Source organism: Zerene cesonia, chromosome 5 (assembly GCF_012273895.1).
Source record: "Zerene cesonia ecotype Mississippi chromosome 5, Zerene_cesonia_1.1, whole genome shotgun sequence".
Taxonomy (NCBI): Eukaryota; Metazoa; Arthropoda; class Insecta; order Lepidoptera; family Pieridae; genus Zerene; species Zerene cesonia.
The window spans coordinates 1,102,715-1,118,239 of record NC_052106.1 but is presented as its reverse complement, the minus strand read 5'-3'; the positions used below and the strand labels follow the sequence as shown (position 1 = coordinate 1,118,239).

At 34.3% G+C, this 15,525-nt stretch overlaps 2 protein-coding genes and 1 non-coding gene across 3 annotated transcripts in view; 1 reads left to right on the top strand and 2 right to left on the bottom strand.

Moving 5' to 3' along the window:
• Window positions 1-8,423, bottom strand: part of LOC119840152 (Golgi-specific brefeldin A-resistance guanine nucleotide exchange factor 1) — a 26,847-nt gene extending 18,424 nt beyond the window's left edge. Inside the window, exons 1-13 of the mRNA XM_038366665.1 lie at window positions 7,899-8,423; window positions 7,634-7,752; window positions 7,158-7,266; window positions 6,632-6,802; window positions 5,063-5,165; window positions 4,089-4,339; window positions 3,318-3,498; window positions 2,882-3,050; window positions 2,042-2,671; window positions 1,683-1,833; window positions 1,164-1,357; window positions 631-839; window positions 4-32 (exon numbers count right to left, since the gene is read on the bottom strand). Of these exons, the coding sequence (XP_038222593.1) occupies window positions 4-32; window positions 631-839; window positions 1,164-1,357; window positions 1,683-1,833; window positions 2,042-2,671; window positions 2,882-3,050; window positions 3,318-3,498; window positions 4,089-4,339; window positions 5,063-5,165; window positions 6,632-6,802; window positions 7,158-7,266; window positions 7,634-7,752; window positions 7,899-8,199 (2,617 nt within the window). The 5' untranslated portion in view covers window positions 8,200-8,423. The remainder of the gene's footprint in view (window positions 1-3; window positions 33-630; window positions 840-1,163; window positions 1,358-1,682; window positions 1,834-2,041; window positions 2,672-2,881; window positions 3,051-3,317; window positions 3,499-4,088; window positions 4,340-5,062; window positions 5,166-6,631; window positions 6,803-7,157; window positions 7,267-7,633; window positions 7,753-7,898) is intronic.
• On the bottom strand, window positions 5,664-5,794 carry LOC119840320. The gene has a single exon (XR_005288309.1). It is a non-coding gene; the product is annotated as a U11 spliceosomal RNA (small nuclear RNA).
• A 144-nt stretch (window positions 8,424-8,567) lies between the features above and the next one.
• The window catches only part of LOC119839863 (ubiquitin carboxyl-terminal hydrolase 16), a 9,772-nt gene continuing 2,814 nt past the window's right edge, over window positions 8,568-15,525 (top strand). Inside the window, exons 1-6 of the mRNA XM_038366278.1 lie at window positions 8,568-8,706; window positions 8,880-9,750; window positions 12,352-12,475; window positions 13,405-13,555; window positions 14,332-14,476; window positions 15,182-15,277. Of these exons, the coding sequence (XP_038222206.1) occupies window positions 8,910-9,750; window positions 12,352-12,475; window positions 13,405-13,555; window positions 14,332-14,476; window positions 15,182-15,277 (1,357 nt within the window). The 5' untranslated portion in view covers window positions 8,568-8,706; window positions 8,880-8,909. The remainder of the gene's footprint in view (window positions 8,707-8,879; window positions 9,751-12,351; window positions 12,476-13,404; window positions 13,556-14,331; window positions 14,477-15,181; window positions 15,278-15,525) is intronic.

Genomic DNA, 15,525 nt, shown 5'->3' with positions numbered 1-15,525 from the left:
CGCGCTCCGCCGGCATCACCATCTCCTCGTTCCTGCCATCAAACATTCAAAATAATGTATCTATCATTAAAAAGTATACAATTTTATGTTTTAAGGCAAGTTGTCCTAAAAGTACAAAATAAAAAGTACACATAGCAAAAACGAAAATTATAACTGACGCCTCATAGGCGATAGAGAAGACAGAATATGTTCAATTATATGTATATCTAAGACAACTTCTTAACGCGAATAATAGTATGCATAATGAAAAAGATAGAATAACGAATACTTGGAGAAGGTATTGGTCATTCAGGGGAATACGAAAAACAAAGACATTCAAGGAGAAGAGAAAACTATACAATACTTGAATTTTACCATACGCAGGGTGAATTTTTGATTTGAAGTTAAAGTAGTCACGCATACCTAACATTATATGTCTATACCTACAATCGGGAATGCCAATATTGCATTAGAATAAATTGCATGCGTAACTTGATCGAGCCGATTTATAAATCATTCAAAAATTTAAAATAAACAATACATTATGCTCAACATTCGAAGAGTACTTAAACGAAAAATAGAAAACATCATTAAAATTAATTTACGACAGAATTAACTACAAAAAAATACCATTCAAAACACATATCTCACTTGATAGAATAGAAGATCTCCTTGAGCATATCAGTGGGGAAGTCGCCGGAGCCGTTGCAGCCGCGCAAGTTGCGCACAAAGTCGTCCACCGTCATGGGCACGTTCAGCTTCTTCGCGTTGTGGTTGTGCTGGTCCATGTTCAGCATGATCACCGCGTACGCGAGCCGGAACGCCGCGTCCGTGTTCGCGAACGGGCACCCGTTTGTCGTCTGTGAATGGATGAATCAATAGTATTCAATTCGTTCAAGATGGTTGGGGGTATAATGCCAGACAGCACTACTGTTTATGAGCATTCACACTAGGAGGAACGCTAGGATTTTTGTGAATTTTATAACTGGACACTATTTGTTATCTGTGTATTGAAAATTAATGGATACATATTATTTTTCAAGCCTGTGGGTAACTTGATAGTATGCAATCCACTCCTGAGCATAAAGCCAGATACAAGCGTTTGGTTAGATTGGTTTATTTATGCCTCCAGGTGGAAATCCAGCTCTATGTGGCATTTCGCTGCCTCTACACTCTGCACTCACATGCCAGCGCTCGGCGAACTTCTCCATGACGAGGAAGATGAGCGGCGCCTCGCCGGGCAGGCGGAAGGTCTCCAGGTAGAGGCGCAGCGCCTGCTCGATGCGCAGCCGCGAGTAGTCGAAGCTGTTCGCGAACGCGCTCAGCACGCTCGGGCCCTCGTCCTCGCCGCGCGACGAGCGCTTGCATATGTATTCACCTGGAGTTGAGCGTGTAATACGTATTATGTTAGGGGAGAGGGGAGAAGGATTTGATATCAATGCTACTGCTGGCTGGTAAACAATATTTTTGTATGATCATAACAGTATGCCAATATAAAAAATTAATGCAATTTATAAGGGTTAATTTCAATGTCAACAGTTTTACAATACACATCTCATTACATCCTGAGAAATTTTGTTTTCCTGACTGTCTTTTATTGGATTGATTGTAATGGAATAGGGCAGCATTATATGATTTTTTTAATAAACCACTTTATATATATATTTTAAAGCAGGTATTTACTTCTTGCTTCTTCTACTAACCAATCATTTTCTTGTCCAAATCGGGATTTTCCCTCAGGAAGTTGGCCACTTCATCAGGATCTAAGGGCGTTGCCAAAACTCCGTGCTCTTGTAGGAATTCTATACCGCGCTCTGGTTTTTGGTTGAACAGCTCAGTACCTTGAGTGACCCACTGAAATAAGTAATCATTAAATATATTGGGTATTTAAATAGGTTTATATGTGAAGCTTAAATTCATCGTTTTTAAATTCATAGTTTAAAAATAAAAAAGTTCAAATATGTGATTCATAAGAAAAAAATTAAAGTTTGTCTGATTAGAAAATTTAATTCTTGACATTAAATCTATATGAAATTGATCACTTCACCGAAAATTAAATTACCTTTTTCATATTCTTAATATTGTCCAACTCAGCGTCACTGGGCAGCTCGACCGATGGCTTATGTCTCGCAGACCTCCCACCGACAAAATACTGACTTATATCATGGGTCACATGGTCGCTGACCACAGACGCGTCATCCATTCCACCCAACTCTAGGGACACATGACCACCGCGACCGTATTCCACTCCTATCCTCTCTACTTCCCTTTCATCCGCCACTTCTTCTTTCTCCTTCTGACTAGTCCCAATTTCTATCGCTTCTATTATGGTCATGAGCACTTCTAGCGACAGACTATGAATGTTATAAGCGGTGGAAGACACCACATTTTTGGACAGGAGTTTAGTCAATTCTTCGAACACATTTGTACAGTACACGTCGCAATCAAAGTTTAGATAGAGTTCAGTGCAGAGGCCAGGTATCCTGAACATTTGGGCCAAGTTTTCTAGAGCGATGTGGTGTATTTCCTTCAGCTCGTATATCGCTTTGGACGTGTCTATGGAGAGGATCTCTATGATCTTCTTGAAAAACGCTTCCATTTGGAACTTTAAGTGCACTCGGAGCGCTTCGAATAATAGGAACCAGATTTGAAGGTCAAGTGCGAATATTGAAATTCTTTCCGTGTCCAAAAGCTGTTAAAGGAAAACCATCATTATAAACAGCAGATTTATATCTGAATATGCAATAAAGGGATAAACTTGATTGAAAGTAATTTTGTTAGCTTTAAAATAAAAATTCCTTGAAAATGCTATATTAATAAATCATATTTCTTTATTGTATTAACAAGAGATTATGTACTATTTTAACTGACTTAAAAAATGAGGTTGTAAGTTACCACTTACACTCAACAGATTCCTACACAGCGGGTCCTTGATCAGGTACATGAGCGAGGTGTAAGAAGCCAAGTGGTCCGCAGCTACCTCCAGTACAACCTGCACCAGCTGCAGACCAAGGTGCACCATCGCTGATGTGTTCTGCGTGTCCAGAGGGTTGCAGAGCGATATGAGGAACCTGCGCGTGCGCAGTGTTATATGAAAATAGATTTGAGATTTAAACTCGTTGTATATTTCATAATTAAATCGGGAATGATATCTTAAAATTTAATACAGTTTTTTCAGATATTTGTAATGTTTCATATTCTATATTCTTATAGTTTAAAATCAATTAAAATTGTAATATATTGTAATACATTTTGTTTCACAACAATTAATTACATTTAAAACCTAATGTTACCCAACTTGTAAAAAAAAAAGTTTTTTTTTTAAATGAAAAACGAACCTGAAAATCTCTCTAATACACGTGAGTCCATAGGGCTGCAGATTCAAGCTATCGTCTTGTGCCGTAAATCGGATGCCTCTATGGTTGACGTATTCTTCTACCTTCTCTTTCTCTTCGCTCTGTATCTCTTCCTTCGGAGCTTCCTTGTTCTCTTCCGTGGCGGATGGCGCTTCTTCTGGAACTGAATAGAATAATATATTGCCTTACTTTTAACGCGAAGTGAGTATGTTAACATTAACAGGATATTATTTTCATTGATTAAATTTTACGCTGTTGTAAATAGAATTTTATATGAAACAACTCGTATTCTGCATTGCATTGTTCACGCAAGCACACCATTTTCGATCGACTTCAAAAAAAGGAGGAGGGTAACAATTTCACTATATTTTTCATTAGCATTGTTACGTCAGTACTTTTTCCTGGACCGATTATGACGATTTTTCATTTTCTTGTGTTTGATTTTATGCGAGTATCATATATTTATTAAATGTCTTTGATTTTTTTATTTATTTGGAAGCTGATGCCTCCCGTTTGATCCCATTTAGATGTGGTCTAGTTCAGATAGTAAGAAGACGGTTTAATTTTTTCTTAAAAATAATTAAACTTTCAGTGAACTTAAAAGTCATCATATGAACTTCTCACAAATCATCGCATAGCAAATTAATTATGCAACATTTAAGTTTAATATTTCGGTTTAAACGTATAGAACATTCAATTACTAAATTATAATTATTAATAGTTGCCATATTCATTAAATAACTTCACTCATACCTTCCTCACTGACCGCCTCGCCGACTTCCACCGTCTCTATCTGCTCACACTCTTTCCCCTTCTCTTCTTCTTCATTCTCCTTCTCCTTCTCCTCTTGTGATCCACTGACGCACTTCTCCAGCAGTTGACTTATTGGCGTGTTGCCGTTCGCGAGGTCCATGGAGGAGTGGCGGCCGTGACGCTTCGGACTCTTTATACCGTCAACTGGCTCTATAGTGATCTCCGCTTCGTTTATCAGGTTCTTGTCTTGGCTGTAGAGTTAACATAATATAAACTTTTTCTGTTTTTACGGATAAATTTGATGAAAGAAAGGTTAAAAAGGCATTAAAAAAACACTCTGGTTACTAAGGGCAGAGGGGGAGGGGGTCAAAATCTTTGTGACGTCACACGTTAGATTAAAAATATATACTAAGATACGAAAACTTATAGGAAATTGATCTCAATTTTTATTTATGGATTTTTCATAAAATTGGGACACATAATGAGGAGTGGGTTTTTCGAATTTCTTATATACTAAGAAGTAAGATAGTAGCATTTACTCAGTCAAAAAGGAAACACATAATGTCTCTCTCGAACCTTTTTATAAACTGTATTCTTAAATACAAACATTACATATTAAAATACAATAATATTGTAGTATTGTTTTTTTTATAGACTTCGGTGTGTTATCACATACGATTCGATATGAGTCGAATCACATATGATTCGAGATAATATCATCATAAAAGAATTTTCATTCCATACCCGTCTCAAGAAATTAGCGGAGTTTATGTTTATATATATATATAAAATTCTCGTGTCACAATGTTAGTTACCATATTCCTCCGAAACAGCTCGACCGATTCTCATGAAATTTTGTGTGCAGTTTTAGGTCTGAGAATCGGCCGACATCTCTTTTTCATACCCCCAAATGATAAGAGTAAGGAACAACAGCGTTTGCTGGGTCAGCTTGTTGTTCTATAATAATTACTTACTTCTGTCCAATAATACTGAGGGTTTTATTAACTTCCGTATCCGTTAGACTTTCAGTTACGGCTGGTTCGGCGACAGGCGATTTTCTATCTAAGGAATTTGTACCTGCAAATAAATAAAAAAACTACAAACATTCTAGTTTCATATACAAATACCTAAATTATAGATTTTTTTTTTTTTCATTGTCAAACCAAGTACGGACGAAAGGCCATTATATTAATCAATCAAATTAATATCAACCAATTGATGCGTTAAATTGTTTGCGAAAAGTTGCAATAAAATTTACTCATTTAGTATAAGTGAATTGTATTATTGAGACAATAAAATCAATTCTGTTAAAATATTCGAATTCAAAATTTACATGCACATAATCCAACAATCATATAATAAATGTGGTTGTCATGTTTAATTTGTCAATTATTTGTTTAGAACACGCTACACGAACATAAAACACAGCACATAAATACATCTGCAAACTGAAAACATACGACATTATTCTTTATTTACTTGATAATTTAATTATTAATAATATTCATATAATTTACATTTGTATTTGATAATGTTACTGTAGGATATACATATCGCTTTTGGATATTATTTATAGGAGGCGCCGATACATATGGGTAGTCAACTGCCTCACGAATACAAAAATTACGTGTTGAGTATGTCTTGATAGCCATACCCCGCACGCCGTTACCGGCATGCGTACCATCTAAGCGGTAAACACCCTTTTTAACGAAGCCCGATAACATAAACGTAATATAAAATAAAGAAGAAAATTCATAAGCGCGATTTAACTGGCATTAGCGACATCTAGTGTAGCTTTTCGACTTAAAACAAAGCAGACAATTATTTTAATAACTTTATATTATTAAAATAAATTGATATGAGCTCAGTATCAATCAAGTTTTTTTCAAATGTAAAATGCAATGATTGAACAACTTATTAAATAAAATTTAACCAACATTCCCAAAAAGGTGAAGGTATTCAATGTAAGAGCTTTTTATTAAATTCTTATTAATAAAATATTAATATATGAAGCTAAAAAGATGCTACCTGTGATATTGCCATTTATCCTTTAATCTGAAGATCTATCAAGATTTGTCTGAACAGATCTTTGTGGGCTATATGACCTAAAACATGTTTTTTAGTCCTATAACTATAATGGTCTACTGCCCAGAAAAACAGTAAAATGTATGAGATGCTTAAGGATGTTTGCTTATATGATAATGTCTCGAAAACATAATACTACAAATTTGATACAATAGAAAAATATCCACAAAAATACCCACAAACTTTCTTTAAACAATTGAAAACCTGAATATTGTCAAATTATTCTTCTATTAACACAGTGATTAATTCTTTGGTGATTTAATTATTTAGTACAACAATAGACTTTTAATAAATTGCATATTCTTATTTATGAGATTGATATGTATGCATGTGTGGGTGCAGTCCTGTGTGATTGTGTTCATGTGTGTTTGTAATTTTAGCTCTTTTAGACCCTTTGGTATGGTGTTACCTTATTAACTTAAAAGGGCTAAATGAAAAAAATAAAGGATATAACTCACTATGTGCATTAGTCAGTGATTTCCTCTTGTTCACCTTGTCCCGTCTTTTCAGTGACAGGCCGAGTGTAGTGAAGCTGTGAGGATTGTCTTCGATGGGAAACTGCGGCAGTCTCATGAAGATGAGCTGTGTCATATCTCGTAAGCACTGTTCAGCATTGCGGCGCAGCAGTTCTGGTGAAATATCATAAGTTGATTAGAGTTGAGATAAATAAGGTTAAGTGGGAGATTTTTTTATAGAAACTAGCTAAGCTACTATAATGTCCTGTATTAAATTTTGACTTACTGTAACAATTCAAAGGCAGTTCAGTTTTTTGTATCAATACAAATAGTAGTTTATGATACATTTTTGCAGGTGAACAAAAAGGCTAAGGTTGTGAAGAGAGAAGAAACATTTTATATAACTTTTATTCTAGATTTATTTAAAAATGCAACACCCTAGGGATATTAATATTTGACAACATCTATTACTTTTCTTGTGTATTTTATAAAATTATTTTTCAACAACAATATTTATATAAATATATACCTGTGAGCCTAGTCTCAAAACAGATGCGGAAACAGCTGAGCATAATCTCGCACACACTATCATCAGTCAACATGGCACCTTCTGGACTCAGCATCAGTGTTCTTAGTACCTGATATGAAAATGTTCATAATCATGCCTTTTTTTTAATTACTTCAAAAAAGGAGGTTTCTCAATATGTAGATAACTTATGATCTGATTTTGATGACTGTTTTTAAAGGTTTTATTTTTTTATAAATGTATTTGTAACAATTTTGATGAATATTTTATCAGCTCTAAGAGCAATAAATAATGAACATAAAGATAACATTTGCAATTTTTTTTTATATAGCTTAAGACTTATTTAAAATTAATGCTACATAGTTTAAACAATCTATTGTTTCAACATACATTTGAAGAAATATTGAATTAGAATTATTCCAGTATGCTGTTGATAATTGCTGACTAATATGAGAATGATATGGAATTAACAAACATACTTGTAAAATTTTCATAAGAACAACTCCATCTGATGAATGATCGGTGCCTACAAAGCGAGCGTGAGTCACTGCATCAGCTATATCTTCAACTGTTGCAGGTACACTAGGGTGGGTTGGGTCTGAAAATTTAAGTTAAGAAAAATTAACTACTACACAATTTACTTTTTATATAATTCTATATAACAGTAATTAAAAAATGTTCAATTGTTATCCCAGATCAAGTTTCTAATTAGAATGATGCAAAGTTTTACAATGACTTTATTACCTATTAATCCATATGATAAGAACTTGTGTATTGAAGATAGAGCAAGACTGGTGACAGGCCCTGTAGTTTCCTTGCTCCGTATAACTTCCAAGAACGGACTCAAATACGTAGCAGGATCGAGGAGTCTCAGATCGTCCACTTGATTCAGAATTATTTTAAGGTCTTGGAAAGTTTTCATGAGCATGTCGTACTCTTCATTCGGAAAGGAATGTGAGCCCCATCGAGTGCTCCGTCGCATGGCGGTGACCAGCATGGCCATCTCGCCCTGCACGACGAAAATTCCATTCCCAGGTAGAGACATTTTTAAGAATTTTCAAATCGTTGGTACTTCTATCCACAATTGATCAACAATTTTAGTCATTTGAATGCCACGGTTGTCGCACTTGTCACATATTTGTTTAGTATACACAACAAAAACTAATTAGGAATAAGATTTTGTAGAATATATGCACAAAATATAGTATAGAAATCAATAGAAAATCACAAAAATTACAACTTATTTTATTCTCATCACTGACATGTTGACGTTTCAGAATTTTAGTTGCGCTATTCACCGCTAGAGCAGCGAGTGTCAAAAACAGACGTAGATACCTGGTAATTGATCAATTCCCTTTGAATCGATTAACATATTACTCGATTACTTGAATCGCAAATGTGCAACTACCTTTAATAGATTATTTTCGCTAATGGTAATTCTGATTGCTGTCAAGATGTCCGACGTCTGTGGTTTACCTTTCTGACAAAAGAAAATTTATTAATTTAACCAGAAAGTGTGCCTTTGTAATATCCTCTGCTTTTGTATGTAATTGTAAGTTTGATTATGGGACATCTATGGTTATTGCTCTAAATGTTACGTTTTCTCATAAATTTACTGTGATTGTGCGTCGTCATGCGTTCGATGGCTATCGACACAGATTTGTCAATTTGTTCTTTTTGTGTTCGTGTAGTTATTCTTAAAGTCTGTATCTGATTACGTTGCAGGCGGTGCATAACCCAAATTAATTTCCAAGAATGGTGAAGAAAAAGAGACAGAGTGATCCGACCGAGAACGATGATGAATCCACGGAATCTTGCGATGAATCCGCAAAATCCGCATGCCCTCACGTTGCGAAAGCTGTTGACGTTTCAAAGTTGAAAAGGGCTCTTAAAACTGGTGGTTTTGAGAAGGAATGTTCCGAGTGCAAAAAGAATCCGAAAACGGAAATCGATGATCCGAATTTCGAAATAGATTTAACACTATGGATGTGCTTACGATGCGGCACCCAATTATGTGGTCGTGCTCGGAATAAGCACGCTCTTAACCATTTCAACACACCTCACTCAGACTGCCACGCTCTCACCGCCAACACCACCACATGGGAAGTATATTGCTATAATTGTAATAATGAAGTAACCACAGCTAGCTCTAAGAAACTCCACGAGTGTATTGAATACCTTAAGAAACAAGCTAATGGCAATCCTAGATTGCCTCCCATAGAACTGTTCCTTGACTGTCCAGTACAGAATAATGCAGATGCACCGGTCACAGAGACTATAGTTAAAACTGATAAGGGTAAAGATAATGCAATGGCTTTAAACTTGCCCAGGGTGAGGGGATTGACAAATCTTGGAAATACATGCTTTTTCAACTCTGTGATGCAGTGTCTGGTGCAGACACCATATCTCTTGGATGTTTTGCAAGAGATGGCTGCACCAGGAGAGAGGTTCACTCTGCCTGGAGGAAAGTTGAAGCTGAAAGGAGATAGTGGGGGTGATGGCAAGGATGTAGACTTGCCACCTATAACAGGTCAGCTCGGAGAATGGGGCCCCTTGACAAGGACATTAGCTGAAACCTTAGCAGAATTGCAGACAGGTAATTGCTGTTAATGTGTTATAATTATTCTTTGTAAATATTTTTTCATAATAATTCAATTTGATTATTTATTTAAAAGTATATAAGTGATTTGAAATGGATAAGAAATTTAAGGTTCATCACAGACAATTTCAAAATCTAAGTAAAAAATTTTATCTTAATTTTATTACTTGAAACAATGAAGGAAAGTCATTTAGTGAGAGAGAGAGAGAGTTAAATAAAATGAAATCTATTATTTCTACATCTAATCTATGTTGTTTGAACCAGCTTATTTCTAGAACTACTAAACACTGATCCCATTTGAAAATTTATCTCAGTTTAAGATAATCCATTTATGATTGAGGGCTATATATCATCACATATTACATGAGTGAAACCACTAGGCACAGCTAGTTAAAATATGAAACTATAAAAAACAAAGCCTCCATAATGAATAGACTTAAAGAAACCTTAAGCCTAATGCAGAGATTGCTGCAATGATTTATAATGGACTTCAATAAAAACTTCAATTATGGTAATAGGCCATAAATTGGCATCTCATTAACCTTAACCAAAGTGTTAATAATATATTCTAATTTTGTTTTTACAAAGTGAAGGGTAAAACCTATAAACTAATGTAATTGCTTCTAGATTTGTGACAATTATTTACTTAGAAACATTTTATAAACTTGTGATATTGAGTAGAGATTTTTCCGTGATGTGTTCATCACAAGAAAATTATTGTTTAATCTTAATGTATAAAAAATTTTGTGTCACGTTTTTTTGTCAGCGATGGATTCCCTAAACCACTAAAACAATTTTGATCATATTTGCATACCATGTGCAGTTTGATCTAACGAAAGATAAGATATATATTACTTCTTTTTCTATTATTGATTACCCGGGTAGAGTGGGGGCGTGCAGCTATTATAAAAAACAACTGAAATTCTTTGATTTCTTATTAAGAATAAAAAAATGATATTATATGAAGTTACTGAGGAAATAAATTCATACATTATTATATAAATTATTAATGCATAATTTACATTTGGTACAAGGGACTTTAATAGCTAATTATATTGATGGCTTCAAGTTATATAATTTTGGCAAGCGAAACAGAATACTTGATTAGACTAGATTGTTTATGTAAGGTGATAAAGTTCAAAGTAACACACTTTAGGTATTAATTATTAATCTCAAGGAAGCTAGCTATCCATCCGGGCTGTCGAGGAAAAAGATAGATAGAGCAGGAGTTTTCCACACCTAGTTCTCGTTCCGGTTGGGATTTTGGGGATTAAAAACTATTCCACGACCCATCTTGTGCCTAATTATGGCTGTACAAAATTTCACCTTAATCAATACCTTGGTTAAGGTGTGAAGAAGAGACAGACAAACAGATAGTTACTTTTACATTTTTTATATAAGTAGAGATAACATTGCCTGGATTAGAATTCAGAATAGACATCCATCTTTACAATAAAATGAAAGTTGCAAGATGACTTTTAGGTCATCTGAATGGGTATTATTTTTAGTTAACCTATTTAACATGTGCTATATTGCTTGGAGATGTTAAAATATTTGTTAGTCACAGCTATGGGGATATAAATAGATGTTTGTGAAAATTTGATATAGTAGTTTATGGAAGAGGATATTTGCATTAGGACACTATACTAGAGTAATTATTTACAAATATAGCTTTAATCCATGTTTTTGTTAATAAAAATGATTGAAAGATAGAAATAAAGTTAGTTGTCTAATAAATGGAAGGTGGTACAAGCAATAAACAATTTAATTACTTATTTGTCTCATGTATGGGTTATTACTCAAGCCTTAGGGAATATACATACTACGGATAAAGTAAAGTGAATGTTATAAGGTTGTCAATTTTTTTTTCTTATGTTAAAAATTTTGTTTATAATATTTTTGTATAATTGAAACGTGAAGCAACATGCAACAACAATGATTCGACCTGCACAGACAATTTTTTTTTTTGTATATTTTTTATCCTTTTTTAAGTTATCAATACAAGCAGAAACAAATCCAAGAAATTTATACCATTGAACTAATAACTTCTATCATAAGAATAACGCATTTTTATTTTTCTATAAATTTTTTCTGTATTAAGGTAGGGACCGTTAGGTTTTGAAAAGGGCTTTCAATTTGACGCTTCAGGTGAGGTATATTTAATAGATAAATGGACAAGCTGACCTGCACCTGACCGACGTGTGGGAAAAGTAAATTCTTAGGTTATTACATAACTGTAATGAATCCGCATTACAGTCTAACGAAAATTAATACGTTAAATTTCAAGCAAATTTTACGGATCGGAATTTGCCGACAGAATACAAACTCGCTAGTTTGATTACTATTTTACGGTTTTTCAATTTTGCGTCGAGATACTCATAAATTTTTTAATATTAGCTTTTACATATTATGTCCCGCGGGCGTACCACAACTGCCTATGTTATTCAGTGAAGTTGCAATTTTGTAATGGTTAAAGAATTTATTGCAATCGGTGGTCGGTCTAGTGGTTTTCACGTGAAAACGTTACAAACATACACAAATACAATAATTTCCTCTTCATAATATCAGTGTCGTTTAATATTTTCTTAATATTTCCAGGAGAAGGTGGTGTGTACACTCCACGCAAGCTGCTCTCGGCTCTAGTCAACAAACTGCCGCAGTTCGGTGGGGGGGACCAGCATGACTCGCATGAACTATTGCGCCATTTGCTTGAAGCTGTCAGGTGATAGTGTAGTTCTAAGAAAACGTATATATTATTATTTATATATAAGTCCGTATCCCGTAGGAATATCGGGATAAAAAGTCATTCCAGTTGTCCAGCTGTCTACGTACCAAATTTCATTGCAATCGGTTCAGTAGTTTTTGAGTGAAAGAGAAACAAACACACACACATCTTTACAAACTTTCGCATTTATAATATTAGTAGGAAGTAGGATAGTAGGATTAGTAGGATTCTATAATTAACATTCAAATGATTCAGGCATGAAATGTTTTGTGTGTTTCCAGTATCAGTTCAACTAGATATTTTTCTTTTTTTTATATTATAAAAAAGACAAATTGAGGTCATATATTTTATCTTATACTTTGTCATAACCACTATGTAACAGATAGTATTTATCAATGGCCCTGAATGATATACAATTATGTAAGATTATATCGATTTGTGTGTGGTATTTATATAATATACGACTTACGTTTTAACGATACCATGGATTACTTCTATTTATTATTATTATTTAGATTACTAACTGTTCGTCCGCATTGTCAAAGGCAATATTCAACAAAATACGTACAATCACTCTCTAACCTCCTAATTATCTCTAGAAACAAAAATATTGTCTGAAAATCGTTGCAACGAGAAAGTAAGATAAACTAAAAAAACCTTCGCATCGATCACTTCGAGCGCATGATCAAATAAATTGTCATACATGTCACATTTCAATTATGGCGACACCGGAGGCCCGTTTCCTTCTCCCCCCGTCCATTTTTCTTTGCCGGTGTATAGTGGGTAACGCTTCCACGGAGTCTCCAGCTCTGCGAATGTTCATGCGTGGTGGCCAACTTACTTAACAGGCGAACCATCATCTCAGTTCCCCGCAGTGCAGTCAGTTTTTCTTTATACTTTACAATTTTATATGTCAATGTTTGCAGATCTGAAGACCTGCGCCGCTACCAGTCAGTTATACTGAGCAGCCTCGGCATGAACTCCAGAGTGGATCCCGCCAAAGTTGATGGAGAGGTGCGGCAGAAGGTCAAGTTCTATGGACAGCAAGCTTCTGACACTATGCTCAGACCGGAACAGGTATTCAAGATATTGATTGGAATGTTTTTTTTCATATTATAACTACATAAGATTCACTATGACTGTTATTCAGGCTAGATTGTAATATACAGTCTGGACAAAACTATACAGTATAAGTTTAGTTGCTGCGTTCCAGGACACTAATTAAATTAAATTAGTCATGCAAGTTGGAATTTGCAGCTTCACATTGATTGATAGTAATCTATATTATAAAGATGAAGAGTTTGTTTGTTTGAACGCGCTAATCTCAGGAACTGCTGTTTGCATTTGAAAAATTATTTCAATGTTATATAGTAATAGCCAATGTATTGAGGAAGGATATAGGCTGTATATGTGAGTAAAGCCGGGGCGGACCGCTAGTTGATAATATTAGGAGAATTTAAATTGATAAAAAATTTCACAAAAAATGTCACCTGCCTTGTGGAGAGGTACAGATTATAAAACAGGAAGGATAGACAACAACAAGAATCACGCCAATCGATTGAAAACGCGCGAAATAAAGAAATACCAAAGTTGCCCGCTCTAGCACAAAAAAATTAGATTATCCATGTGTCTAAAATCTTTCATTTTCCACATCATACTTAATGTTATACCTGAGTCATCATCATCATCATCATCAGCCCATATTTATGTTTCCACTGCTGGGACACTAGCCTCCTTTGAAGGTTTAAGCCATTATCCACCACCAAGTGCGGATTGACAGAAAACTTTTGATTCTCGGAGTGGTGATGTTATCCAATGAATTAATTACACGTGTTCCATCCCTTTAATTACAGGTGTTCCGTGGTTTCCTGGTCTCAACTTTAGAATGCCAAGAGTGTTACCAGCAGTCTGACAGAGTGGAGTATTTTCTGGATCTCTCGTTGCCAGTGGCTGCATCTCGGCCCCAGCCTCCGGCACTCACTCGGAGACGAGCTAATGGTAAGTGATGGCAGACAATTGATTGTTTTTTTTGCGTGGATATATGTGTATTTTTTTAGCTCGATTTTTCTTAAGATATGTGTGTTTGCATTGTTGACATTATGTATTATATGATATTATTGTTTATTTGTATTTCATTTGAAATTTGCACATAAACAATTTTTAATATATAATTCAATTTAATTTGTTATTTGGTATTGACAAGTTTAAAAATCATTGATCATGGGCCAAGATTCGAACCCGCGTAATGATTCAATTTTTTTTTAATGTTTCCATTTAAAAAGCATTTGATTGTTTGTGATATTTTTGTATGTTGTGTGTAGAAAATTAGATTTTTAATTAATTATTTTAACAAGTTTAAAGCAACACAATCCGAATATCAACAGACACTTTAAAAATAGCATTTGCTAAAAACTAAAATAATTTGTAATTTGTGTGCTCTAAGCTTGGTCATAGACTTTTTATCATTGTTTCTTCAAAGTTTTCGAATTATTATTTACTCAAAGCTTAGATTAAAATTCAGTTTATGATACTGTGTTTAATTATAGATTTTTTTCGCTTTCGAAGTATTGATGAAATTTGAGATTATGTATTTCAAAATACCTAAATTGTCGAATATTACCACATACATACATAATACAAATTCATCGATACCATTTCCCCTTCCTTTTTTAACATCTATGTGTGTTTTCTAAACATTTCCAGAGGACAATTTATATAACGCCCAAGAGGAGAATAAACCATCAAAACATCAGCTCAAGAAAGAAAGGTTGGCTGCGAGAAAGGCTGCTAGAAAGAAAGGTGGTTAATTAATTATATGCTTCTTGCATGATTTTTTTATGTGCTTTCTGCTTACTTTGCTTCTTAACTATAAGCGTAAATGTTAGTCCAAAGTTATTGAAAACCAAACATTTATTAATTGTTTATTTATTGTTGTCAAGTTATATATTACAAATAGGTGTCAAATATTTAAAAAAAAATTACTCAATGTTCCAAAAACATTTTTTTCCCAATACTGCCAGTAAAACCAAAATATAAAAATTATGCCA